Genomic DNA, 25,651 nt, shown 5'->3' on the forward strand with positions numbered 1-25,651 from the left:
ATCTTAAGCCATCGCCATCCGAAAGGTCACGTAAACTCAACTGCAAACGTAGTTTACTAAATATTTATATAATGTATTTACATACTCTTTTTTATTCAACTTTTCCTATAAATACGACAGAACGATATGGCTCTTTAAGAGGTTCAAAGATATAAAATTTAAGAAAAACTTTTGAACAAAATTCAAAAATCAAACAAAAACGATAGTAACCAGTCTTTCTAGCAATGCAACATAATTGAAACTAGGCCAGACACCACTTGCTAATGGAACTTCCTGAAAAATATTAAAATAAACAGCATTAATAGAGCCAATCAGCTTCTAAGTGGCGATGATAACAGCAAATAATTATTATAATAAATTAAAAATAAATGATATTTTGTACGTCGTACTTACGAATAGATGTTCTCCAGCCAATAAGCAGGAGCCGAGTCCTTGCAAGCACTAACACACTCACACATACACATATACAGAAGGGATTAATGTTATGAGCTTACCCAAGGAGAGCATGAAACCATGATCGCCAGATCATAGCCCCTTACCTTATTTTTCCTCCCTTCGGCAGACGTAAAGCCCGCGATAGAGTGAAATAGAACGTGAAATTTTGGAGTTTTGTGCTATATTTCATAAATTTTTTATCAGAATTTGGCTTATCTTACACCAAAAGAAAGGATATTCAATCCCCCAACTATCTAGACTATGCACAATATTGAATTAATAAATTAAATTCATTTCCTTGTGATTCCCCGCTTTGTTCACCCACTTTGAAAACATAATGGTCAGCGGGGAATCACAAGAAAATGATTGAAATATGTTGAAATATAGCAAAATAACCAAAATTTCACGTTCACTTTTACCTTAACTTGTGACAAATCAACACAACAAACACAAAAAAAACACATACACTTTACTAGCTAAAATGGTGATCGTGTCATATTTATACGAGCGTACGAAACGATTTGATTTTGTTTTTCTTTTCGTTCAAAATAACAATGTAAGATTCTTTATTTACTCGTCACAGTGTATGCACAGTGTATGAACGAAACACAGATACTCTTGCGGTAGTTGTTGTTAGATGATGTTGCGTTAGTAGTATTGAACTGTAAATGTATGAGGCGCACACCTTAATGCTCCCTCCTCTCCTTAACGTAAATCAATGTGTTAAGTTTCTTTAGAACACTATGTATGAATGTTATGCTATGCATTTTTGTTTTGTTTTTGTAATAAAACACCACAATTTACACGGTAAAGGCACTTTTGAGCGAATTGTGTGTGTGTCTTTTGGGTGTTTGCAATAAAAGAATAGTGTTATTATTGCCTTGATTGTGACTTTCGTACAGAATACCTTAAGAGGCAGGAAAACTTTAATAATCAGGAACTGTATGATGTCATACGAACTATCCCACAGCTCGGTAACTGGTTCATATCCTAACTATTGTATTGTGAGACATTGCGCAATTCGTGTCACGAATAGAACGACGTCCTATTGAGCTTTGTGTTTAGCTAAAATATTGCAGAAGCATAATCGTTATAAGCAAAAAATGGATTGTTTGTGTATAAAGAATGTTCATTAGAGAATGCAATAGTCAGCAGTTCCTGGCTCTGTACGCGCTTTATGGTTATGGCTATTGTAGTTAATGCATATGAACACATGTTACTGGTTTGCAATTGAAGATTGGCCTTATCGATTCCCTGCACAAGTCGCATCTGTATATATTTGTACCCTTTTTTTAATTATGCCCATTATTCTTTTTTTGTTTAGCTTTTCGTATTTTCGTTGACTTTATTTTACCATATTCTTCTTCGTTCTCACCTCGTGTTCGTGTATATTAAACTATATAAAAAGACTCTTAGCCTTAAAAAGATTACACATCGGTTGAGAATATCGAAATCTGGCCAAATGACATTGAACACACATTGAACCTAAGCATAACATAAAAACACGAATAATTTGTGAGAAAACCGGAATATGTTTTGCCACATTAGCGGTGGAATTAAGTTTTACACAACGGATGGCCATGTTACAGTTAGAATTGTGATGTGTGTGTGTGTCATTATTCACTCAGTAGTGATTCACCTGCTGCTGTACGAAATACTGGAACATTTTCCCCTTACCCGTCATAGTAAGTACACGTATGAGTATGTTTTTACTATTGCTCGGCTTTTACAAAGTTGTGTTTTTTTAATGAATTTGTTGTAGAAACAAAACAAAAAATCCTCTATAATTCGTACTTTAAGTAAACAGTAACCAATTACACTAAAGATAAGTAAACACGTATCATATTAAGTAAATGCAAATCGTGCACAGAAAGTAAATATGCTAGCCTTTTTGCTTCCTTAGTTTTCTGGCTATGAGTGTGTATAGAATGTGTTGTTGTTTCGACGAAATTATTAAAGAAGACTAAAGACTAAAAAACTAAAGAAACAAAAAACAAAAGTTCACAAAAGAGGCTAACGGTTAGGGCGAAGTTTAATGCAAACAAACGTAATTTCGTTAGAATTAAGCCTCCAAATATTAGCTAAATCAAAAAACAAAAGTTTAAGAAAAGAACAAAACAAACAAAAACAAAAATACAAATTAAACCTTCATGCGAGTTCTCATACGCGACGCATGGACATTATATGAAAATGTGAAAAGTTTCAAAAAACTTTACTAACCGCATTGTTTGATTGTCAAGAAAGTGAAAATTCAAACAAAAAATGAAACAGATTCAACCAGAAAAACAAACAGAAAAACGGTCACTCACACACACATATAAATAGCATTCTCAGAGTGTGTGTGTGTGTGCCACGAAATGAAGTGAATTAACGTGTACTAAAGAAAGTGCTAATAAGGCTAATAGTTAAGGTTGAATCCTTACACCAAACCGGCATCCTTGGCCATGCTGTAGAAGGCGGAATTCTTCGACTGCAGCAGCTCGGCCGGCGGTGCAAACTCCACGATCTGGCCCTTGTCAAGCACGATCACCTTGTCCGAGTCCATGATGGTGTTCAGACGGTGAGCGATCGTCAGCACCGTACAGTCCTTAAACTCCGTGCGAATGGTGCGCTGGTGGGGAAAGTGAAGCAAAACAAATGGTAATGAATATAGCTCATGTCGAGGAGAGGAGGCTTTTCGCCAATCTCACCTGGATCAGATCATCCGTTTCCAGATCCACGGCAGCCGTTGCTTCGTCCAGAATGAGCACCTTCGTCTTGCGTAGCAGGGCACGAGCTAAACAGATGAGCTGTCGCTGGCCAACGGACAGATTTTCGCCACCTTCCGTAACTTCGTGGTTGATTCCCGCAGTAAGGCCTTAGAAAAGTAAGCAATCCAACATTGAGCTTCGTTCCGATATCTTCAACCAAAAACCCAACCACAATGCATACCTTTAACGAACGTTTTCAGATGCGCATGTTCCAGCGCCTTCCAGATGTCATCGTCCGATTGTGCATTGAACGGATCGAGATTGATGCGCAGCGTGCCAGAGAACAGGACCGGATCCTGCGGGATGATGGTGAGCCGCGAGCGGAGCGCATGCAGACCGAGCTGGGAAATGTCCTGCCCGTCGATCACGATCGAACCACCGGCCGACTCGATGATGCGGAACAGTGCCAGCGTCAGGCTAGACTTGCCCGCGCCGGTACGCCCGACGATGCCGACCTTTTCGCCACCGTTCACCGTGAACGAGATGCCACGCAATACCAGCTCCAGCCCCTCGCGGTACCGCACCTGGAAGTCGCGGAACTCCACCATACCCTGCTCCGGCCAGTCGCGGGGCAGCGTGCTGTTCGGCAGCTCCCAGGCGGCTTCCTGCTTCGTCTCGCCGTACTCCTTGATACGCTCCACCGCCACTATGTTCGTCTCCACGTCGGACGTCATGCGCACCAGCCAGTTAAGCGTTTGCGTGATCTGCAGTGCGTACGACACGGACAGCCCAACCAGACCGGCGTTCATCGTTTCGCGACCAAGCACGGCGAACAGGGCAGCGAACAGAATGATCAAATTACCGACCATCTCAAGCCGCACGGCAAGCCAGCGGTTGGCGATGATGCTCGGACAGTAGCACAGCTGGTTTCCGTCCACTTTTTCATCCGACTCCAGTATGAATCTAGAAACGAATGGGGGAATGTTTAATATGTTTAATATGTTTAACTAATTGCTGTTTTACATAATGCTCTAGCTTACCTATCCTGCACACTGTACGCACGGATCGTCTGCACGCCCTGGATGGTTTCGCCAAAGTGGGAATAGATCGGCGAACGGGACACCGACTCCAAGCGCTTCAGTTGCCGCGATGTGGCAACATAAAAGCGCTGCACGGCATAGTACAGAATACCGATCGGCACGATCACGGCGGCAAAGATCGGAGTCGAAATGCTGATCACTACCAAGGTGGCAACCACCTGTAGGTATAACGATCACACATGATTGGGATTTCCCCGCGAAGGAATAATAGGAGTAAAATGGAAAACGTTAGTAAAGTTTAAAATTTTGAAATGGTGGCTTAAAAGTCAAGGTAAACTACAGTCTTCTCAAACGAAAAAGAAATAAAAGCTACATTCCACTATTAAGTCTAATTTGCTATCAGATTATCATTCTACTAGCAAGCATTCTAAACAAGCAAAACTAAAGAAAACATATTCGAACTTAGTGCTACATATGGCTTACAGACAAAAATATTCTTAACTTGTAACGTTTCGGGCGAGTAGTTAGCAGACGATGTATATTACGAACTTTTAAAAGCGAATCATACACAAAGAACCAATATTGGTATGATATTTACAGTGTTGGCCCACTAAAAGCTCCCTTCTCTTTGCAATTGAGTGTCTTCATTCCAGCACTGTATTCAGCGAAAATGGGTACTAAGTAACTTGTGTGACATTGCCAATGGTACTAAGTATCTTAATCAGTAATGACTTATTTTTTACAGAATCAATTCTATTTCATCCCAAAATTTCTGTGTCAGGATTGAGCCTGCTTAGCATGACTGCTGAATAATTGAGCTTCGATTCAACAGCAATTCCGGAGATGATGAAAATATTTTACAAATTTACTCTCTTATCATAAATAAAGCTTAAAAAAGAGCTGACAGCAGAGCTCGATGAAACATCGAGACACACAACGAGAAGGAAAGGTTAAATACACAACAAATGTGAACACAACAAATAGAAGGCATCCGGAGAAACAGTCGTAGTAATAGTTGCAAAACATGATGATTAGTGAAAACTAGGAATGGAACATGAAAGCTGTAGGCAAGGTTTGAGGAAAAAAAGGGGAAATAGAAGAGCTACACCAACGTTACCTCAAAGAAGCAATAGTTTAGCTCACTGACAGTAATGGGGAGCGTGTTATCCAGAATATCGACATCCTTAGAGAACCGACCCAGAATGCGCCCGGTAGGTGTGATGTCGAAAAAGGCAATCGGTAACCGCAGCACGGCCTGCAGCAGCGTGGCATGCAGATGCTTTGCCGCCCGCCACGTGCCGAGCTGGGGCGACAAATCGCAAAAGAATGACAAAAAGGCTAGAAACATAAAATCGGAAAATGGAGTATAACATGTAGAATGAGTGCAAGCGGTTCGTGAAAGGGAGATTGATTAAGAGGGGGTTGAATTTGTAAGTAACAATGAGAAGGGGATTCACCAAGGGGATTCAGTGTAGTTGTGGGTAGAGTCAAAAGTGTCACAGAAGCACAGCAGTACTACAAAACTCGTCGGTTACAGGAGTTGTTTGAATACGAACAAAAAATCAATTTAAATCGATACCTCATCTCTGTATGTTTTGGACCCGGCAAAAATAATCGACCATATGGGATCAGTCGTCACGATAAAAATACATTCCTTGTAATCGAACGATCCTTTTGGAGCAGCACATTCAGCAATGGTCACACAATGGGCAATGGGTAAAAAGCATTTGATACATAATAATGGGATAATGACATACTTTAGTTTACAATCGCTCGAATTTAACAGAAAATGAGGAAAATGCATTATTACAAAGGGAAAGGAACCACCATGTATGTTACCTCGTAAAAGCAATAGCTTATAGATAGTACAGTATCGGGAAGTTCATTATCCATGACGTCGATATCCTTGGAAAATCGACCCAGGATACGCCCGGTAGGTGTGATGTCGAAAAAGGCAAGCGGTAGCCGCAGCACGGCCTGCAGCAGCGTGGCGTGCATCCGCCGGGCTGCACGCAACGTACCGAACTGAGGCGGCAGTTCGCAAAAGAAAGAGAGTATTGCTGCAAACCATAAACCAAACAATGTAGGGCCGGAACAGAAAAAGCGATGCGAATGCGAAACTGTACTGTTTCTTTATGAGTTTTGTGTACAATTCTACCACATCTCGCAATGTGTTGTATGAGTGTGTGTATCCAACCTTTCCAACAGCACTTATTTTATCGAAAAACCCGTGAATACCCACAACGGTAACATAAAAATGTAGTTTTATATACACGCGTAGGATGATCGATTCCTCTATATACCTTCAACAGCAAATAGGCATTCTTTAAAATGTTGCTTTTGACTGCTTTTGCTTGAATCGAGATACTCTAAATTTCATAAGAAAGCCAAAAGTAGAGTTCGAACCTTTACCTCAATCGCACAAATAATCCAATCTAGCAAAAGCCCTGGCAACTTAACGTCCAGTACGTCCACATCTTTCGAGAACCGTTGCAATATACGACCGATCGGTGTCGTATCGAAAAAATCCATCGGTAGGTGCAACACATTAGTAAGAAGCAGCTTATGGACGCGTACGGCCGCCGCCCAACAACCCAGAAAAAGCGTTATATCGAAGGCAACGCGAGCCACACCTGGAAAGGATAAAGGGGGGTGTCGAGTGTGTTTGCTGTTACTTCCAACGTAATAGTATACTTTGGGCGGTGATCGATGCGCCTCGCCGTTAAGATATGATCATGACAGACAAAACGATCCTTACGATCAGATGATGAATTATGAAATGTTTATAGCAGTGGGACATGTGTAGTAATTTGTGTCTGTACTGTTTTGTTCCCATCATAGAAATTACGATTTACAATATAAAATATCGAATAAGAATACTTTAGTCCGTATAGTTAAGAAATTCTCTTTACGCCTATTCTCCGCACAATGGCAACATTAAACAAAATGTGCGTTAAACACAACCCTATGACTATGCTACATATTTTATAATTGCAAAATGTGATAGGAATTCATGGAGAAAAATTAAAACAATATTTTAAATGTAACGACACACAAACCTACATGCGTATCGTGATATAATTAACACACTCTTATTATTTTATCTAACAACGCAACTATAGACAATTGAATTAGTGGCAACGAACTGGCAAGGGAGTAGTAAACCAACATACTAACAACTCAACCCAACGCAAAAAAAGACAACAGCAAAAAGATAAACCACGCAGCAATAGTTACAGAGCGGAGCCGGTAAACTGTGTCGATCCCCGGCCAGGACCGGCCATTCAAAAATTATAAAAAAAAACTCATTAAATAACAAACCGGCATGCGGGGAGCGAGGGGGGGAGCAGGGCGAGAAGAGACTCGACTAAGGCAGACGGCACAACACATACCCTTAGCACCGTTGGAATGAAGTTTTTAATATTCATCGGTAGGCTGTAGTCGAGCGTATTGATATCGTTGGAGAAGCGTGCGATGATGCGGCCCCTCGGTGTGGTATCGAAAAACGTCATACCACTCCGCAGGATGCCCTCGAGCAGCCGTCGGTGAAGGATAAGCGTCGCTTGGATCGAGCCCATCACTAGGGTTAGCACGCTAAGGTACAAGCTTAGTACTGACGAAGGAGAGAGAGCGTGTGCGTGTGTGTGTTGTGTGAGCGTTTAAGGGAAGAGAAAAGGAACAGAACAACATCTAGCGGTGAATAGTGAGGTAATTTAGATACTGTATGTTAATTGTTTCACTGAAGCGTGCCGATTTAGTGGAGAGAGAGAGAGATAGAGAGATCCGAGGTACGCGAGTCGGAAACGACGAAACTTAAACGTAACGCATATTGAACGGTTGATTTCGGTAGTTATAAACTACTGGGAGAGAGAGAGAGAGAGAGAGAGAGCGCGATCCCGATACACAACCCACATGAGACATGAGATTTAATCCGTACTTGTTTTTGATTTCTGTAATTATGTGTGTGTGTGTGCAGCGCAAGAGGAGCAGTGTGTTATTCGCAAACGCGGCGTTTGTATTAAATTCACCCTAAAAGCACCGAGATCCGCTTAGTTCAGGAAGGAAAAGGGTTGTATGTTCGTACTGGTGGTTTGTATGCAACGGTTTTAGTTTAGTTCTTTGGCAAGGCGATCTACGACCAACGAGAAGGCGGGAAAATACCAACACAGAAAACTTAATAACGCAACGTAACTAGGAAAAAAGAGGAAGCAACATAACAAAAAGATAACCGACAACTGGAACGAAAACGATACCCCGAAAAAGCAGGCACTCCAGGCGCGCAGGGTCGCCGGCAGATCAGAATCCGTCGTGTCGATATCCTTGCTGAACCGGTTCAGCACCCGGCCGACGGGCGTGATGTCGAAAAAGGAGGTCAGTGGAGCGTGCAGCACGCGCCTTAGCAGCGTCTTGTGCAGCGTACGGGACGCTTCCAGCGCGCCAATGTAAAGGAACAACGTCGACAGGAAGGTGCTTAGCACTGTGGTGGGGCAGAGCAGCAGCAGCAGCAGCAGCATGTTGCATGCATGCATCGTGGTCGTTTGTTTTCGGTGATCGTTAACACACAAACCAACACAACACATACAACAAAACGCATCGTAAATATGGCAGAAAAAAATGGAATTACATTAGAAAGGGCAAAACACAATGGCAATTACGAAAAACGGGAAGCAGCAAACGAAACAGCAAACCACGAAGGATACACACATTGCACACAATGGAACACTGAAATGAAACAGGGGTTATATGCGGAGGGCGTAATGGGGTCGGAAAGATTTTTATCGGATTGAATTGGTTCTTTAAAACACATATGATACACACATAGACAGGAAGGTAGGGGTTAATCCGTAGTTTGAAAGACAGAACAGTTAACACTTCACTAAAGCATGCACAATAGGGGGACAGAGGAGATTCATGATCATGCACAGAGTACAATGTGTGGATGAAAGGGTATACTTAGACAACACACAAATGGGGCAGCACAAGAGCATAAGCAATAGTGGAATTCAACACAATGCTGCCGAACGAACGTTAACTAGTCGTAGAATATTTTTGTGCAATCTCTAAGTCAAATGTTTTGCATCCTATGACATTGTTAATTGCAAATATAGGAAGAAAATGCCTCGCCTATAATTCTCCTCAAATGTTAAATACTGCTCTACTTGTTCTTTAGCACAATGCACTTGAATCTTGATTTTCCTTCAAAGTTTAAACATCTAAGCTACATGCATTTTTGTGAACTGATAATAATAACAACATAAAAATCAAGAATAAAAACAACAAAAATAACAAAAATTGATAACTATTGCAAAACAGGTAAACAAATCGAATTGATAAGAAGAGAATGAGTGTGTTTTATCATTTACCACAAACAACATCATGAGACAGGAGCGCAGAACCTGCGGCAGCGTGTTGTCGAGCACGTCAACGTCCTTGGAGAAGCGGTTCAACACCCGCCCGAGCGGGGTTGTGTCGAACAGCTCCATCGGCCAGTGCAAGACGTACCGTAACAGTAGCACATGCATCTCCCGGGCGGCGGCCAGTGCTCCCAACGCAAACGATAGAGAACAGGCGAAGCTGGCCATCACTGGAGAGAATGGGAAGGTTTTTGGTGTGGGTTTATGAAGAAAAAATGCGTTCGATGAACGATTAACCATCCCATTTGCATGAAATTATACAGAGAGAAAGGGGAGGGATGTTCAGATTGACAATGCATTTGTAATGAGTTTGTAAAAATCCATAGGTAAGAACACCTTGCACCTTCTTGTAGGGCCAGAAATGCAGAAAAAGATTTAGTAATGAAGTAGTAGTTTGCATGCATGTTAGATATTGGAAAGGAAATCTTTACATGGAAATAAAAGGGAGAAGAAATTGTTAAAGAAAAGTGCATTGAAGGGGAGTGGAAAATAAAACCAAAAGATAAAACATAGAGCAGTTATAAAACATATAAAAGATGGAAAATATTTGATAACCTGCAGGAAATACCCTTTTCTATTGCTTTCCTTAAGGAATTGACTATTACGTTATCAATCTAGTCTTTATATTTCTTATTTTTTTTAGATAACCTATTGTAAAAGGCGTTAACGCTTAATACTGTGGAAACGAGTGGTGTAAAAATCGACCATAGAACCATCGGGTGGTGGTGGTGGTATTGAAAACTTATCGTTAAATCTTATTACCGCAAAGAACTGTGCAAGGAACGAGCGAATCAGCTGCGGCAACGTATTGTCCACCGTGTCGACGTCTTTGGAGAACCGGTTCAGCACACGACCCAACGGAGTGGTATCGAACAGGGACATCGGCCAATGGAGCACGTACCGCAGCAGCAATTCGTGCATCGTTTTGGCCGCATACAGCGAGCCGAGTGCGAACGTTAGGGTAGCGACAAAGTTTGCCAGTACTGGAGAGTGGAGGTTAGTGTGTATGTAAGAGGGAAAAATTAGTAAAAGTTGGCGGAAGGTCAGCAAAAAAAGTGAAGAAAATTATACAACAACTTGGGAACAAAACTATACAGAGTGAGTGTAAGTAGGATTTGGTGTAGTAGTGGGTTGTATAGAAGCAGTTAGACAATTTTAAATAATAAATGTTAGGCATTGATTAGAAGTAGGAGAGTTTTTTAGTACCTTTAGAACTACCGAATGGAAATTAATGTGAGAAAAGTTAAAAGATAGGAAGCATTGTACTAAGAGTAGTGGGAAACAAAAGGATAGAAATCATGCCTAATGTGTATCATCGATATTTTTGATTACAGCATTGTAGTTTCACTGTAAGTAATGCAGTAAGTAATGCAGAGTTACGTTGAAACGTAACCCGAATGTACCATACAAAGCTGGCACATTGCTATCGTTGTAGGTGCTTCATGTGAGGTTCCTTATCGTAAAAAAGGGCTTGTCTTAGTAAGTGTAGTTGTTGTATTGAGGGGAGGGGGAAAAATAATGTCTCGTTTGCCTGAAAATGGAAGATTATGACACTGCACACTCTAATGAGCGTTCATACCTTGACCGGCTCCGAATGCACCGTACACGCCGAGATACATATCCCGACGGCTGGTATCATTTCCGGCCGTATCGTCCGTAGACCAGCGCGACAACCAGAGGTTCGAGCCAATCGAGAAGCCTTGGAAGATCATGTTGAGAATCACGGTCGCTACCGAGAGCGTTAAGCCGATGCTCTTGAGATAATGCTTGTACACTTCCCATTTGACCTAAAATCGAAATGAAGACGTTAGGGGATGTGTGTTGATAGCACATAGCGAATAGTTGAAGATTAATTACACTGCCAGTTTCCGATTTTTCGGTCTCGATAAGCTTCGTTTTCGCCACCTCTGGAGCCTTTTCGGACGTTCGGCGACGCAAGCTTGTGTTGCTGTCCGTTGTGGAGTTTTGACGCGAAATGTCTTTTACCGAGCTGATGAGAAATGCGAAAGAGTAAATGTCGATTAAAAACGGCCGAAAATCATCGATCGTATCATGGTTTGGGAATTTTTAGCTTACCCTGTTTCCGAGGTGCTTTCGCTACGCGATCGTTTGCTGTTGGAGCGCTTCAGCTGATTTAACAATTCCTCTCCACCGACACTATTCTCCAGCTGCTGCTTGATCTCATCCAAATCCTCTTCCTCCTCGCTGACCTCCTGCAGATGCTGAATCAGGAACTCCGCGAACGCGCCCTTCTTATCCATCAGCTCCTGGTACGTGCCGCTTTCCGAAATTTCACCGTCCCGCAACACAAATATCTTGTCCGTGTTGGGCAGGTAGGTAATGCCGTGCGTCACCAGCACGCGTGTCTTTTTCGCCAACAACCCACTCGGCCCGATCACCTGCTCGAAGATGTGCTTTCCGACGTGCGAGTCCACCGCACTGAGCGGATCGTCCAGGAAGTACACATCGGCATCGTTGTACACCGCACGGGCAAGTGAAACGCGCTGCTTCTGACCGCCGGACAGGTTGATGCCCTTCTCACCGATTTCCGTCATGTCGCCGCCGGGCAGCATCTCAATGTCGGGCTTCAGGGCGCACGCTTCAATCACGCGAGCGTACCGTCGCTGGTCCATTGGTTTGCCAAACAGGATGTTGTCCTTTAGAGTAGCGTTCTGTATCCATGCCTGCTGGCTAACGTACGCGATGCGCCCAAGCGTATTGACGCGTCCCGATATTTTGTCCATCTCGCCAAGGAACGCCGACAGCAGCGAGCTCTTGCCCGATCCGACCGTACCGACGACGGCCACTATTTGATTCTTCTCAACGCGTACGTTGATGTTCTTGAGTGTGGTTTCCTCACCGCCCCACGAGAAGACGCCATTTTCAATTAGCAAAGGAGAAGCTGTACGGCAAATAACCAATAAGCTTGAATTGTTTAAGGCACAATTTGTACGCGCTTGCATTTACTTACACTCCTTTTCGTCATGCTGCACATTGTCAGGATCCAGTTCTTCCTGATTCAGGAAAGTGTTGATGCGATTCACAGAAACGCTGGTCTGGAGTCAAAAAATAGGGGAAAAGAAGGTTGAATCTTGTTTGGCTGAAGTCTGTCGTTAAAGCTACTACTGTTTCCTCTATTAAAAACACGGAACTTAATAATGCATTCGTCGTTAATAACAGATTATACTTTTTGATTAATTTTACATTCGACTTTAAATTAAATCATAAATTAATAGCAAAATATGGTCAAATACCTATGACAAGAAAAGCGAAAATCGACAGTTAACTAGTATTTTATATATTGATACAATAAATTATAAGGCATGCATTTTATACAATCTAAACCAATCAAAACAGTTTTAAATAGCTTTAAACAATAGTTATACATCGTTTCCGCTACTTACTTGCACCATATTAGAGATGAGCATGGGCAACATGGACAGGGGAAACCGTAGGATGTTGAAAAGCGAAAGTGAAACGAAAGCTGTGCTTGCATCCAGTACATTATTCTCATCCACCAGCACATAGGTGGCAAAAGTGACCAACGACACCTGCGTGAGATTATGTGTGATTGGTGCCGTACACACAAACAAACACATAGAAGACACACAGCCATTGGGTGTAGGAAGGATATGGGATGGGTGATTGGTGGTTTGACCCATGGAACCCATGGAATGTTAAGGATTGTTTGATCGGTTATTGTTTCAGGGGGACCAGGTGCGACAGTCGAGTGTAAAACAACGAGTGTCAATGTTATATATATGCATGAAAAGAGAGAAATAAAGAGAGAAACAAAAGAAATGAAGAAGAGAAGAAGAGAACGGAATAAATGATAAACATTATTAGAAAGAACATTGCAGATGGTGTGAAATAACAGATGCTGCACACTGTTGATCGTATGCCGTAGAACAATCCAACCTGATCCAAGCTCTTTGCAAGGTGCGGTAGCTGTGGGACAGCTTGATGGACGAGTTAAGTATTAGGATTACGTCTACTACGCTGTTTGGGTTGAATGGGGAGGTGATTAATTGCATAATTTTGGGCTTCCAGGCTCCACAGTAGAACCGACATCGTTAGAAACAAGCTACGAAAGCACAGAGAATACGAATCTACAGCACACCGAACACCGGACGCCGTGAATCGTCTTAAACGATGTTACCTGTATCGCGTAAACGATCAGCACAGGTAGCAGCACGAGAGGCATTCGCAGTATATCGAACAGCGTAAGGCATACGAATGCTTTCACCGGTGTGAGAACATGGGATTCGTCGGAAAGGACGTATGTAGCGAAGGAAATGATTGAAACCTTGGAAAATGTAATCAAAAACGCGTGTTCAATTCGAAATGTATCGCTCAAAAGTATAAAATCACGGCCACGATCAGGTATGCGCACATCTTCGCGAGGCAAAAGGTTTGTTAGAGATGAAACAAAAATACTTTACCAAAAATGGTGCACACGACCAGATAAATGATGTTCCAGCGTTCAAGTATGCGGCCGACTTCAGGACCTTCACCTCCTTGTCACGGATTTTAAGTATCTGCTGCTCGAAGCTTGGCTCCCACGCGTACAATTTAAGTACCTAAAAATAGACAAAAACCGTTATCCTGTATCAACTTCCTTTATCTGCAACCTATTTTACTCACCTTAATACCACTGAGAACCTCGTTCATTAGCTTCACTCGCTCGTCCTTGTTCTTCATTTGCTTAATTTGGAGCGTTTTGATCATGTTGGCAATTACACCATTCACCGGAATGAGGATGATCATCACAGCCAACCCGGCCAACACGGAAGGGCCCAAAATTTGCCACAAAAAGTACAGCGCCAGACCAATCTGCAGTGGAGCACTCCAGATCATATTAATGTACGTCGTTAAGTCCATGAAGCGTTGCGCATCGACCGCCATTAGATTGACAATTTCACCGACGGTCGAACCTTTTCGCGCACTGTTGGAAATGATCAGCGCCTTGCGATAGATGGCACTGATCAGCGCGGTACGGATACGCAGTCCAACGAAGAACATCCGGTTGAAATATTGTCCCAGCAGCAGCGTCTGCGTTCCGGCAACAACGAACAGGGTGATTGCGTACATCAAACCTTTCCACATCGGTTCTTCACCGCCCACGAACCCGATAATGAGCTTCAGGATCTGGGGCGAGGCAAAGGTCAACAAATCCTGACCAAGTTTAAGGAACGAACCGAGCAAGAACGTTCCACCGAACGTTTTGATCAGTGCCGGTAGAATGGAAGCAATATTTTTAGCTTTCGTGGTACGAAAATCAACACGTGCCGAGTTTCCCAGCTTCTTAAACGTGACGTCATTGCTCGTTTCACGCGACTGGTACGTCTTCTCGAGGGTTTCGTTCCAATGGTGCAGGAAAGCCGGCGACACCTCCTTGGACGAGTCTTCGGGCTTCATTTTCCACAGATCGTCCACCTCCAGTGGCTTGCGGAAGCCGACCCAGGCTAACCGATCGAACCAGGCAAAAAAGATGCGCGATGGGAAGCTGGCGGCCAGCTCGGGACAATCCTTATCGGTGATTTCGTACTTCGATTGGCGCGGTGGCTTGTCGACGAAGAAATTGAGCAGAAACATGATGCACGTGAGCGAAAAGAATATCAGAAAGCTCACAAACTGATACTCGGCCCACGAATCTTCGACGACACGGGCTTCGTAAGCTCGGATTTCAGTGCGTACTCGCGGTATGCTGCACACGGTCAGCAGAAACCAGAACAGGAACAACAGCCCCGACGTTCGCATGCCATAATGCTTGTTGAGGTAGATTAGGATAGCCACAAAGATCTGGAATTATTAGCAATATACACAAATGAAACTGTTCTTATCATCGCTCAGGAAATATTTCCACACTTACGAAAGAGGCGAGCTTTATCACCGGCGTGTAATAGAACAGTGGTGCCGATATTCCATCCGTTGAGATTGCATTTGCGAGATCAACGATAGTAAGTACGATCAGCGAACCGATGACTAGCAGCTTCGATACGTTGACGAAGCTCCACGGTACATCTTTGTTGGCGCTTTTTCGCAGATAGTACAGCTCCAGAAAGGAGAACAGCCAAAGAAATGCACACGGTGCCCACACCAGTACGGTCTGCTGGAAGCATGGCGTTAGATCTGGATCGTCCGTGTACCAGGTGAGATTTAAGTCCTGTAGCCGGAAGAGAGGCACATTAGCGCTCGCTGACATTATGATGTAAACAAACCGGTTTCACAGAACCGTGTGTCTTCTATTCAGGTGGGAATCGTCTTCTTTTCTTCCCCCATCTTCGTCACATAATTGATATCGTTATTTCCGCACGTTTTGCACGATTTTAACTGCGTACTTTATTGCAATGGCATTCACAAAGGTTTCATCCATCGGAAACTGTAACAATTTTGTAAGATTGGGACTTTTTTCACTGATTTACTTACCCAAAACCGAGAGCCGCAAAATTCATCCATTGGATGAGTCTCCATTTTTCCAACGAAACGCACCGGGTGCACTGTAGGATGAAGTTAGGTCCAGTCGTTTGACAGTTGTGACAGTCGAAATCGGATAAAACTTTGTTACGGAAAAAGAAAATACAAAAAAGCATTGTGAAATTCACATAAAAGGGTTTAAATAAAGTTGTTGCTATAATCTGTTAAATTATTGAAACGAGAAGGAAATTTAAGTCTCTTCAACTGCAATAAATGTGGATTCCGCAAATCTATTCATCGAAAGACGAATTGAGTACCCCTGCCTGGTTTGACGTTTCGCCAAACGCCAACCACTGTCAGCGAGCTGCCGCAGAAAAATTGTTTTCTTTTCGCAGCAAACAAGTGTGGTGCGGTGCAAAATCCCGATAAAAATGAGTCGATCATCTAAAAGCATACTTCTCGATGGCGCTGGACTGGAAACCAGTCTCAAGATAGTGAAGGTAAGCGGTCTACACAACGTGCCGATCTGTTTTTGAAACAGTAACCCAACTTTACTTCTCAAACCCACCCGCAGAACGAAGCGGAGGAACAGCTGGAGAATTTCCTTGCTCCAGTAGCGGAACTGGCCGACGACATCAGCAGCGGACGGTCAAAGATTGTTAAGCCAGCTCCAGGTAAGTCTAGCAAGGTCGTTGGATGGAAGGCTTCCAAACAATATACTCCCCCTAATACCGATAACGCTTGAATAATGTCTGGCACTATCTGTTAAAAAAAAGCCATGAAAAAGCTATCGCGCGAATGTTTATTATTTGCGAGTGTGCGCAACAAATGAAGCACAAATTGTTTGCGGCGAAATCTGTTTCGAAGGTGTAGCGGTGCGATTCGGCGGTGGGAAAGAATATCGCATTCTGCCGCCTACTGATAACTGCACAATTAGGAAGTGGAACAGTGGCTCTTGCCACTCGGTGGAACCGTGCGACCTCCGAGATAAGCGACGATTATCACACGCAAGATGCGCAAACTCTGGGAGCTGTGCTGAGTTACTTCTTTCCAATTCACAACTGTTTCGCAATGTGTCGTCATGAAGCCGGCACGTGGTTAAACTATTCTACGAATTGTACATGACTCACGAAACCGTGTTTGAAGTTTTTGATAAAGTATTATCAAATGCATTGATGGACAGGATGATTGATATGAGCGGACGATTTAAAAAGCGATTCCCTGCCGTATCTTGTCCCGTGCACGCTTCAACCTGTTTCGAGCAGGTTTTCTCGTTCTGGTACTCGTTGTGAGAACTCAGTATCAGTATCAGTTTGCTTTTGACCTCGCTGTGGCATAACACCTTGCAAGATCATGCTTTTGAAAGATATTGGATTGTGCAAGAAGGAACAAAAAATATACATACAGCAGGACAAATGTTTGTCGACCGGTTTGTGGCGCTTGCACCCGAGCGGCGGGCTCATTAGCGAGTTCATCTGCTTATCTTAAGGCCCGGGCCCGGCGTCTTATCATTTGTCACTGTGAATAGTTTGTTCAAGGCTCTTTTCAACAAACTTCCATCCCATCGTTTGCATAGGGCGCTATGTTTAGTAAGTAAACCTTTGACCACTTACTAGCCCGCTTGCCCTAGTGCCCGTTACAAATCAACAGGAAAAGCTCTATGCTGCGAAGCGTGAAACAGTGCAGGGAAAACTTGGTTTGAAAAATAACTGCAATCACAAACAACGGGCGTATCGAAGCCGGGGCGGGTTAAGTGCAGCAAACACATACACACCCAGAGCAGCGCGCTTAAAACAGCTGTTATCATTGATTGGGTGGCATCAAGAAGCACAGCAGTGGAACACAAGAATGTATCAGCTGATAATTCCTATCGTGACACAAACACACAAAGGCTCGGACAAACAACTGGTCGCGACATTTGCTGCAAAGAGGAAAACGTTAGCAAAAACATAAAATCATTGCAAAGTAGTGACCAGTCGACGAATGGATCGATTGCTGCTGGTTTAAAAACTCCGCAACAATCCGTTAGGAAAAAGGGCTTTCCGGTTGAGCGGGCCAGCGTACGTCGAATACCCACCGACCGGAAAAGATCGCATCATGATCGTTCGGCATTTAGCTTGCCCTCCTCCCCGTCCAGGGACGACGGACGACTACTGCTGCTACACACGCGTGAAAACAAGTAAGAAGCAACATTAATGATCTTGCGAGATCCAAACGAAAAATTTCTGCCAGTCATTGCGTCGTCGTGGGTCGCGATCATCTCTCTTTAACACTTGTCCCTTCCACTCCCCTGTGCGTGTGTGCGCGAGAGTGGTGGTTTCTTGGCTCGGTTTGGGATGCTTGGTTCGTTACGCATCTTTTTTGTTGTGTCGCTTGTGTTTAGTGTGGTTGAAGTCGTTTTTTCTGTTCTTCCTTCGATTTGCAGAAGAACAAGTTTGAAGAACAAGATCTTCATGCACCCAGCACACATACAGACACGTTTTCGCTTTTGATCTTCCGCCCAACCAATACACTAATCACACACAAACCTCACAGAGTGCATACGTCCTTGGCAGTTACAGGCACCAGCAACTACAGGGTACTGGTTTCATCAAATGTTTGTTGTACCCAATCTTCACTCATCATCTGTGCCTCACCACAGGGCGGCATCTCTCACCGTTGGGACACGTTTTTAAGCGATTAACACCCAACTCGAGCGGTGCGGCCAGCTGGAGCGTACACCAACACACAAACACACACAGCACACACGATCCATTGGGAGGTATTCAGCGCTCACGGCATTGTTCATGATTCGTCATACGTAAATTTAATAAATCACTTCTCTTAGCTCAGTTTCCGGCGGGGGTCATCTCACTCGAATATAGTACCGGCCACAAACACGGAACTTTTTTACCCCCTCATTATTGTCGCATAACCAAATTAAGTGCTCACAGCACAACGTTTAGGTTCGTTGGGGTTTTTTTTGTTGTTCAAAATCAACGGTTCTCGATCTGCTGCTTGTACATACATGCCCGCGGTGTGGACGAGCTGTGACGACCGGATTTCGAAGAACTGGAAGAGATGGACCGAATGACAAACGTTTATTTTTTCCCTGCATTCTTCAGCCAACTGTTAGCTAACATATTCACCTGTCTGTCCGTTTGTTTGTTTGTTTCCTCCCCCGTTTCGCTAAGTGATCTTTGGTGAACCGCGCGGGTGAACCGAGAAGCGTTAGAATGCCAAATTAGTCGCGTTTTTTGTTTGTTTCTCCTGCTTTTCGTGCATGGTATTTTATTTTAGGAACATCTTTACTGGACTACCACAGTCCCAAACCCCTCTTCACTTGGCGAGATGGTCCAACATTCTTAAATGCTACACGAGACGCGGGTTCGCTGTACGGATTTCCATATCTTTTCAATCAAACACGAACAGCTTCCAGTGGAGCCAGCCAACCAACGAACATACAGACACGACATTCACGATTCAATCACACTAATTTGTACGCGCTGGGCCAACCATTTAAGCGAAATAATTGTTACGATCTGGCGAGAGTGAGAGAGAGAGAGGGGGCGGAATTGATGATAACGATGGATCAGACGAATGCACCCCGATTACTATCCCTGTATGAAGGGGGCAGTGCCACAAAACACACTCAGTTACACAGCACACGTCATGTCCTATGCTCAAACTAACAATCTATTTCGATTGTTAATAGAATTGCGCCTATTTACACACACACGGTGGTCCACACTAATAATTCATGTAGCTACGAAGGAACGTGAGAGCGGGTCAAGCTACGTTTTGATGCCAAGGGGGTAGTAGGATGGGGGTGGCCATTTAACTGATGACCAGCATAGAATTCACGTTTTACCTCTACTTTTTCTTCCTCTTTCACGGTGCAACACAACACATTGGTGCTTCAAAGCCGTAGGCGAGCAAATATTGCACAATGTTTGATATGATGAGGAGAGGCGGAGTCCGTTAACCTCATCTTCTTCCTCCCCGGTTACACGTTTTTGTCGGTTGGAATCGGTTGATTTAAATATATATATACAACCCACCCGTGTAACATGTATTTAAAACGAATCTAATCTGTCGTTCTTTGTTGTTGTCAACCGGTCTTCCGGCACTGGCGAATGGCGGAAGAAGGCCGCATCAACGGCAGATAAGTATATTTAAATTTTCAAGTTCAATGAAACACGTGGTCGTGTCGCCTGTGATGCTTTTCTTTTGCGCAAGTGGCAGACGCTACCGCAATGGTGATTCGCTTGCGCGTTTTGGGGTTGTTTTTGAAGGCAGGCTTGTTAAATTATCGGAGAGAAATTTGCTTCCAAAATGGTGCCGAAGTGGTGATGGATGTTAAATGTCCACCTCACTCTCACCACAACAGTAGCCCTTTCTAATTCGTCATAATAGCCCTTACGACTAAAAACAAGCGGGAATTAGTTAAACGTTTCAATTTCACTTTTTACCCCACAAAAACATCAATTCAAACGCCCTTTACCACCCATATACCAGCGCACAGCACTGATAAGGTGATAAAAGGGACCAAACCTCGTGATACACATTCGTGTGCGCCGCACACTCTACTTACATTCTATTGTTTTTGTACACGAAAACTCTGGCAAAGCACTGTTGCTTCCAACGCGACCACCGCCACCACTACCACCACCGGTACGTGCGTACGAACAAACTGAGATCACCCGCGGTTCCCGGATGGATGGACTGCCGATGGTACCGGTTCACCGGTCGTTTATGGTCGCTTGTGTGCGCGCGCGTATGTGCTCCTCTCGTCCGCTTGACGCGGCCGTTCCGAATGGACTGACTGTGAAACGTTTTGCGACGATCGGCGGGCTTTGCTGCGATTCGGGTTCCTCCTCCACCAACGACGAGATATCTCTCTCTCTCTCCGGCCGGCCGGCCGGTGCTACACAAACCAACCCTCATTACACACTCACACGAAGCCACCGTGGTCACCGCGTGTGTGTATTTGTTTCTATCGAAAGTGGTGCGCACTCTCGCCCGCGCTTCAGGCCCGTTCCGCCAACGTGCGGTGGGGGTTTGTGTCCGCATGGCTTTTTCCCGCGCGCCGGTTGTGGCTTTTCACACGTGATTAATGAGTTTTCCTTTCCGTCACCTCATTTTCCGGTTTTGTTTTCTCCGTATTTAACGAAACTACATATTACCCCATTTTAGACCGTTAGTTTAGACGACCGAGGCGATGTGGTTGGTGTGTATTGTACGTACGGTGGAGCATAATGTTTCGAATCGAATTACTTTGACCGCGGCAGCACCGCGGGTTGTTGTTGTTGGGTTCATTGAATGTCTCTCACCACTACCAAACAACACTCTAAGCTGTGGGGTCAGTGTCAGGGAACTAGGGACTCAAGTTACTCTCCTCCCCTCTTCTAGTATGGCTTCGAATTGGTGCTCCCCCATCGATCGATGATGCTCTGCGCGCGCTTATCATGTTTGGCGCTGTGCCACGATAACGTCATCGTTGCATGCATCGGTGCTTGTGGCGCAAGTGTGTCTGTGGCCGAGCAATGGTATATAACGTCATGGAACGCGCCGAGTGGTGCCTTTCGATGACGAAAATTTTAGCCAGTCATTGTCCATACGGCGGTGCGCACTGTGCCCCATACGCATGGGAGATGCTATTTGTTTGAATTTTTGCTTTTTGTTTGCATGCTGTTTTTCTTTCTTTTTTATTTATTGGTCATTCTAGTTCTTTCTTCGTGCACGATCGTACAGGTTTTCATTCGTTTTATCTTGATTGGTAATCGCAACTCTATTTGATGGATGGATAGGCTTATTTTGTTGTACCTTTAATCTTCCAATAGGTCATTTTTATTTTTATACAAACACATTCCGAATATGTAGAAGGATTTTCGGTTTTATTTGCTTCTTTTATAAATTCTTACAAATACTTCAGTTCAATTTTAAGCTGCTTTTTGATGCAGTGGGTTTCCCGTACTCCATTGTTCATGATTTGCATAATTGCTTTCAAATCCTTTTCGTGTCTATCTAAACTCTTCAAACTGTATATGATAATCATTGTTGTCATTGTTCATGATTTACATAATTGCTATCAAATCCTTTCCGTGTCTATCTAAACTCTTCAAACTGTACATGATAATAGTTCAAAATGGGTGTGGAATTCTGGAATTTGCTGGCCATGTGAAACGATCTTTATTGTCGTTCATGTTATAATTCCTGCTTTTCTTTTCTTTTTTTGAAAAAGGATTCTGCGTGAAAGCGTTCAAGAAGGGAACGGAGGAAAAGTTCTTCATCAATCTCTGCCAAACCGATGGCATCCCGCCGCCGCGCGATATTACCGAGGACGAGCTGATACGCATCCTGAACGATGGTGAGCCGAACGCATTCCGCATCCCGATGAGCATCACGCAGCCCCGCCCCGCACTGGACAAATCCAACCAGGGCTGCCAGGTGTGCGATATCGCGATCAATACGAAATTCTACGCCAAAATTGAGTCCGGCGGGCTGTTGCGCGAGTTCCTGATCAGCGTACTGTTCGATGGGGTGGAGAATAAGTACAACGTCGCGCTGGACGAGAGCAACTTTCGCATACTGAAGAACAAAAAGTTCATCGACAAGCTGATTCCGCACAACATCCAGAACCGGGACGTGCGGCAGGTGATCGAAAGCTATCCGCACCAGTCGGACGCCGACCGGGCGCTGCTCACCGAGCTGGACAATCCGAGACCGCTGATGGCGGGCGCCCAGCCGAAGAAACCACTCATCGAAGAGATTGGCGCAGATGCGGGGACGGTAAAAACGGTTAAAAATGAAACGAACAGCTCGCGTACTGTCGCACCGGTATCGGTGGTAAATGCCAAACAGCAGCAAAGTGACAGCACTACCACGTACGTGCCCGACCCGACAAAGGTGGCCATTTCGCAGGCCGCCACGAAGAAGCCGGAAAGTAAGCTGTTCCGCGAACCGCCCGCCGGAAGGGCGAAGCGACTGATAGGAGAGTTCCATCTGCCGGAATGTGTAAGTGAATTGCGAAATTGCTACAGGGTTTTCCAGGGGTTGTCGGACACTTTCTTATTGGAAGTGAACTTCATTAGTTGGAAATTGGTGTCTATGAGACGCTTTTTGGATAGGATTCTTGGAAATTCCTATTAGATTTGTCCAACAAGGGTGCTATAGAGTCAAATTCTCATTACATTAAGTTCATTCCACGTATGAAAGAGACATTGAAGAGTCCCACAGCTATGAGAACTCCTGGAAAACCCTGTAAAGGTCTCCAGTGGGATGTTTGATAATTTGTAACTCCATTCTATGACGATATGATATAGGTTTCATCGAGCGAAATTACGCTGGACGTGGGCGAGGATCGCATTTTGCTGGAGGCACGCAAGAAAGGCTACCTGCTCGATGTGTTCGTGGACTATCGTATTGATGAAAGCAAGGTGGAAGCTCATTTCGATACCACCACAAAGATCCTGCAAGTATCGATGCCAGTGTTGGCGGCTTAAAGTCGGATGGCGTCGCCCACGGTCGGGATGGAAATATGTACAGAGTTTGTGTGAGTTTGTTCCCTTCCCTAAGCTGTATTTCTAGTTCTAATCTGCCTACCGGTCCTAATCTCTATGTGGAGTTTCTTTTCAAAAAAGCATTCTCGAAAGCAAAAACATACGTTCCAAATATGAGGGTATTTTTGTTCGTTCGTTATAATTTAGTGAAGTGATCTTGATTTTTGGTATATCACCCTTTTCGTCTGTTACACTTGCTTCAAGTTCAACTTGGTGCTGCTCGTTTCCCGTACAAACTGTATCACACCACCACCACCACCACCTCCACCACCAGCAGCACGTTCGCTCATCGTTCGTTACGCATTCAGATAGTTCGTTCCATAGTGTGGTTTCAGCGGGCCACGCTCCTCGTTGTCGTTCAAATAGTCCTCGTACTGTGCGCTGCCTTTGTGGGACGAGTGCGACAGTAGTTCCCGCTTCGGTCGCATAATGCCCTTCACATCGCTCAAGCTAATGTCCATTTCGCGGAACGCGTTCAGCAATATCACCGCGACGATCACCACGAAAAAGCCGCACAGATCGCCGATAATGTCTTCGGGGCGCATGTGGCGCCATTCCTTGAACAGGATCGCGGACGCCGTGATGACCAGCGTGGTAAAGATGACGTAGTAGATCGGCGTCACGATGCTGGTGTTGAAGATGTCCAGCGCTTTGTTGAGGTAGTTTACCTGTATCCCCACAAACACGACCGTCACGATGATGAGGAAGTAGGGGAGCCACATGCCGAAATCGTTCGACTTGCCAGATAGGGTGTCGCGTAGCGCCAGCCCGAGCGCTTTGCAGGACATGACCGTAAGGCTGCCGATGGCGGAACAGAGCAGTATGTAAACGGCTACGTGCTTGTGCCCGTACCGTGGCCCAATGCAGCATCCGATGAAGAGTGCGAGCGAAAGAATTAGCACGACGTACGTGATGAAGGTCGGATCTTGCAGCATATCGATCAGTAGATTAAGATCCTCCACCTCGCCCTCTTTGGGCGAGTGTATGACGATGATCGTGGAGCCGACGATGCACAGAAAGCAGCCGAGCTTGCCGAGCAGGTTGAGCCGCTCTTTGAGAAACCGGGAAGCCATAACGGCGGCCACGATCACGCTGAGTGCTCCGAGCGGCGTAACGAGGGAAGCCGGCGCGAAGGCGTACGCGGCAAAGTTGGCTGCCTCACCAACACCCACTGTAGGCATGAAAGGAAGAGAACAACGGGAGGAGGGCATTTTAGAATGGAGCGGAATGTTGTTGCTGTGTGTGTGTGTGTGTGTGTGGTCTTATCAAATTCTCTCAAAGCGCACACGAGCGAGACAAAGTTCTGCCCCCCAGTGAGTCATGCGATCGTGTGTGGAATGTTGCGCCTCTCGCTATACTTACTGCAGATAAGCCCGGCCCACCAGATCCAGTCGCGCAGGTAGCCAAACCCGCCGGCACTGGCCCGCACCGAACCGACCCGGGAAAGCCGCAGCAGGCCAATTTTCTTGATGATGAAGCTAGACCCGATGAAAATACTGCTGGAAAGGGCCAGCGCTAGCCCGATGTAGAAGTCACGCTCCATGTACAGCTCGTCGATGGCTGGCGGTGGTGCTGCTGCCCCTGCGGAAGGCATTTTTTTCACGCCCCGTGTGATCTTTTAATTAACCCCTCTCTGTTCTGGGTGGTGCGTCCAGGGGGCTTTTCGCTTCTTACACTAAACACTGATCGATAGCGAGAAAAGGTCACACTAGGCAAGACATTTTCACGATGCACTGGACACGAAAATCTGGACGACCCTGTAGCGTAGCTACGACACTGGGGGAGACAACGCGTTATCAGAACGGATGACGAACGCAGGAAAAATGGAAAAAGAAGTGACTCAATTTCGGTCAGCAATCTGATTCTGGCTGCTGGATGTTTTGTTTACGCTTTGATCTGATTAGAGCAGCTTTGAGTACAGATGGGAAGGGCAGGTTGGGCCATGGAATGATCTGTCAAATTTTGGAATAAAAATATTAATGGAAAGGACAGAAACAAAAACTAAAATGTTGTAATTTAAAGAACATTTATCATTTATAAACAAAAGAGTTGCATTTATGGCTTCCAATTTGTATTAGTAAAATTAATTAGGCAAAACATAGATACAAATGTCA

General features: G+C 44.6%; 3 protein-coding genes across 13 annotated transcripts; 1 reads left to right on the forward strand and 2 right to left on the reverse strand.

The window, feature by feature from the left end:
* Window positions 1-52: 52 nt before the first annotated feature.
* LOC120900355 (multidrug resistance-associated protein 1) lies at window positions 53-20,790 on the reverse strand. 11 transcript variants are annotated; one of them, XM_040307225.1, is made up of 16 exons: window positions 20,570-20,790; window positions 16,009-16,138; window positions 15,452-15,745; window positions 14,224-15,381; window positions 14,022-14,159; window positions 12,984-13,130; window positions 12,551-12,635; window positions 11,656-12,481; window positions 11,437-11,569; window positions 11,159-11,366; window positions 8,419-8,642; window positions 4,166-4,383; window positions 3,367-4,088; window positions 3,126-3,292; window positions 2,859-3,046; window positions 53-273 (listed from the first exon to the last, which is right to left on the reverse strand). In XM_040307225.1, exons 2-16 carry the CDS (start codon window positions 16,051-16,053, stop codon window positions 261-263), a joined length of 4,566 nt encoding a protein of 1,521 aa, XP_040163159.1. In that variant the 5' UTR covers window positions 16,054-16,138; window positions 20,570-20,790; the 3' UTR covers window positions 53-260. The 11 variants fall into 11 exon arrangements, with proteins under 11 accessions (XP_040163159.1, XP_040163160.1, XP_040163163.1 ...); XM_040307226.1 differs by lacking the exon at window positions 12,984-13,130 and adding an exon at window positions 13,739-13,885; XM_040307229.1 differs by lacking the exons at window positions 8,419-8,642; window positions 20,570-20,790 and adding an exon at window positions 5,283-5,503 and having other exon boundaries at window positions 16,009-16,053.
* LOC120900360 (PIH1 domain-containing protein 1-like) lies at window positions 16,345-23,651 on the forward strand. The gene is made up of 4 exons (XM_040307250.1): window positions 16,345-16,496; window positions 16,571-16,670; window positions 22,220-22,992; window positions 23,301-23,651. Exons 1-4 carry the CDS (start codon window positions 16,428-16,430, stop codon window positions 23,478-23,480), a joined length of 1,122 nt encoding a protein of 373 aa, XP_040163184.1. The 5' UTR covers window positions 16,345-16,427; the 3' UTR covers window positions 23,481-23,651.
* On the reverse strand, window positions 21,852-25,460 carry LOC120900361 (magnesium transporter NIPA2). The gene is made up of 2 exons (XM_040307251.1): window positions 24,900-25,460; window positions 21,852-24,708 (listed from the first exon to the last, which is right to left on the reverse strand). Exons 1-2 carry the CDS (start codon window positions 25,129-25,131, stop codon window positions 23,834-23,836), a joined length of 1,107 nt encoding a protein of 368 aa, XP_040163185.1. The 5' UTR covers window positions 25,132-25,460; the 3' UTR covers window positions 21,852-23,833.
* Between the last annotated feature and the right edge of the window lie 191 nt (window positions 25,461-25,651).

The sequence above is a fragment of the Anopheles arabiensis genome, chromosome 3 (genome assembly GCF_016920715.1).
Source record: "Anopheles arabiensis isolate DONGOLA chromosome 3, AaraD3, whole genome shotgun sequence".
Lineage (NCBI taxonomy): Eukaryota > Metazoa > Arthropoda > Insecta > Diptera > Culicidae > Anopheles > Anopheles arabiensis.

Excerpts from the sequence above, each read along its gene's own strand:
- LOC120900355 (XM_040307225.1), bottom strand. The coding sequence starts at position 16,053 with ATGGAGACTCATCCAATGGATGAATTTTGCGGCTCTCGGTTTTGG. Across the intron at positions 4,384-8,418 it reads GGAGTGCCTGCTTTTTCGGG|GTGGTTGCCACCTTGGTAGT; the intron begins GTATCGTTTTCG and ends TTATACCTACAG. Across the intron at positions 4,089-4,165 it reads GCGTACAGTGTGCAGGATAG|ATTCATACTGGAGTCGGATG; the intron begins GTAAGCTAGAGC and ends ATTCGTTTCTAG.
- LOC120900360 (XM_040307250.1), top strand. The coding sequence starts at position 16,428 with ATGAGTCGATCATCTAAAAGCATACTTCTCGATGGCGCTGGACTGGAA. Across the intron at positions 16,671-22,219 it reads GATTGTTAAGCCAGCTCCAG|GATTCTGCGTGAAAGCGTTC; the intron begins GTAAGTCTAGCA and ends TTTTTGAAAAAG. Across the intron at positions 22,993-23,300 it reads AGTTCCATCTGCCGGAATGT|GTTTCATCGAGCGAAATTAC; the intron begins GTAAGTGAATTG and ends GATATGATATAG.
- LOC120900361 (XM_040307251.1), bottom strand. The coding sequence starts at position 25,131 with ATGCCTTCCGCAGGGGCAGCAGCACCACCGCCAGCCATCGACGAGCTG. Across the intron at positions 24,709-24,899 it reads GTGGGCCGGGCTTATCTGCA|TGGGTGTTGGTGAGGCAGCC; the intron begins GTAAGTATAGCG and ends TCATGCCTACAG.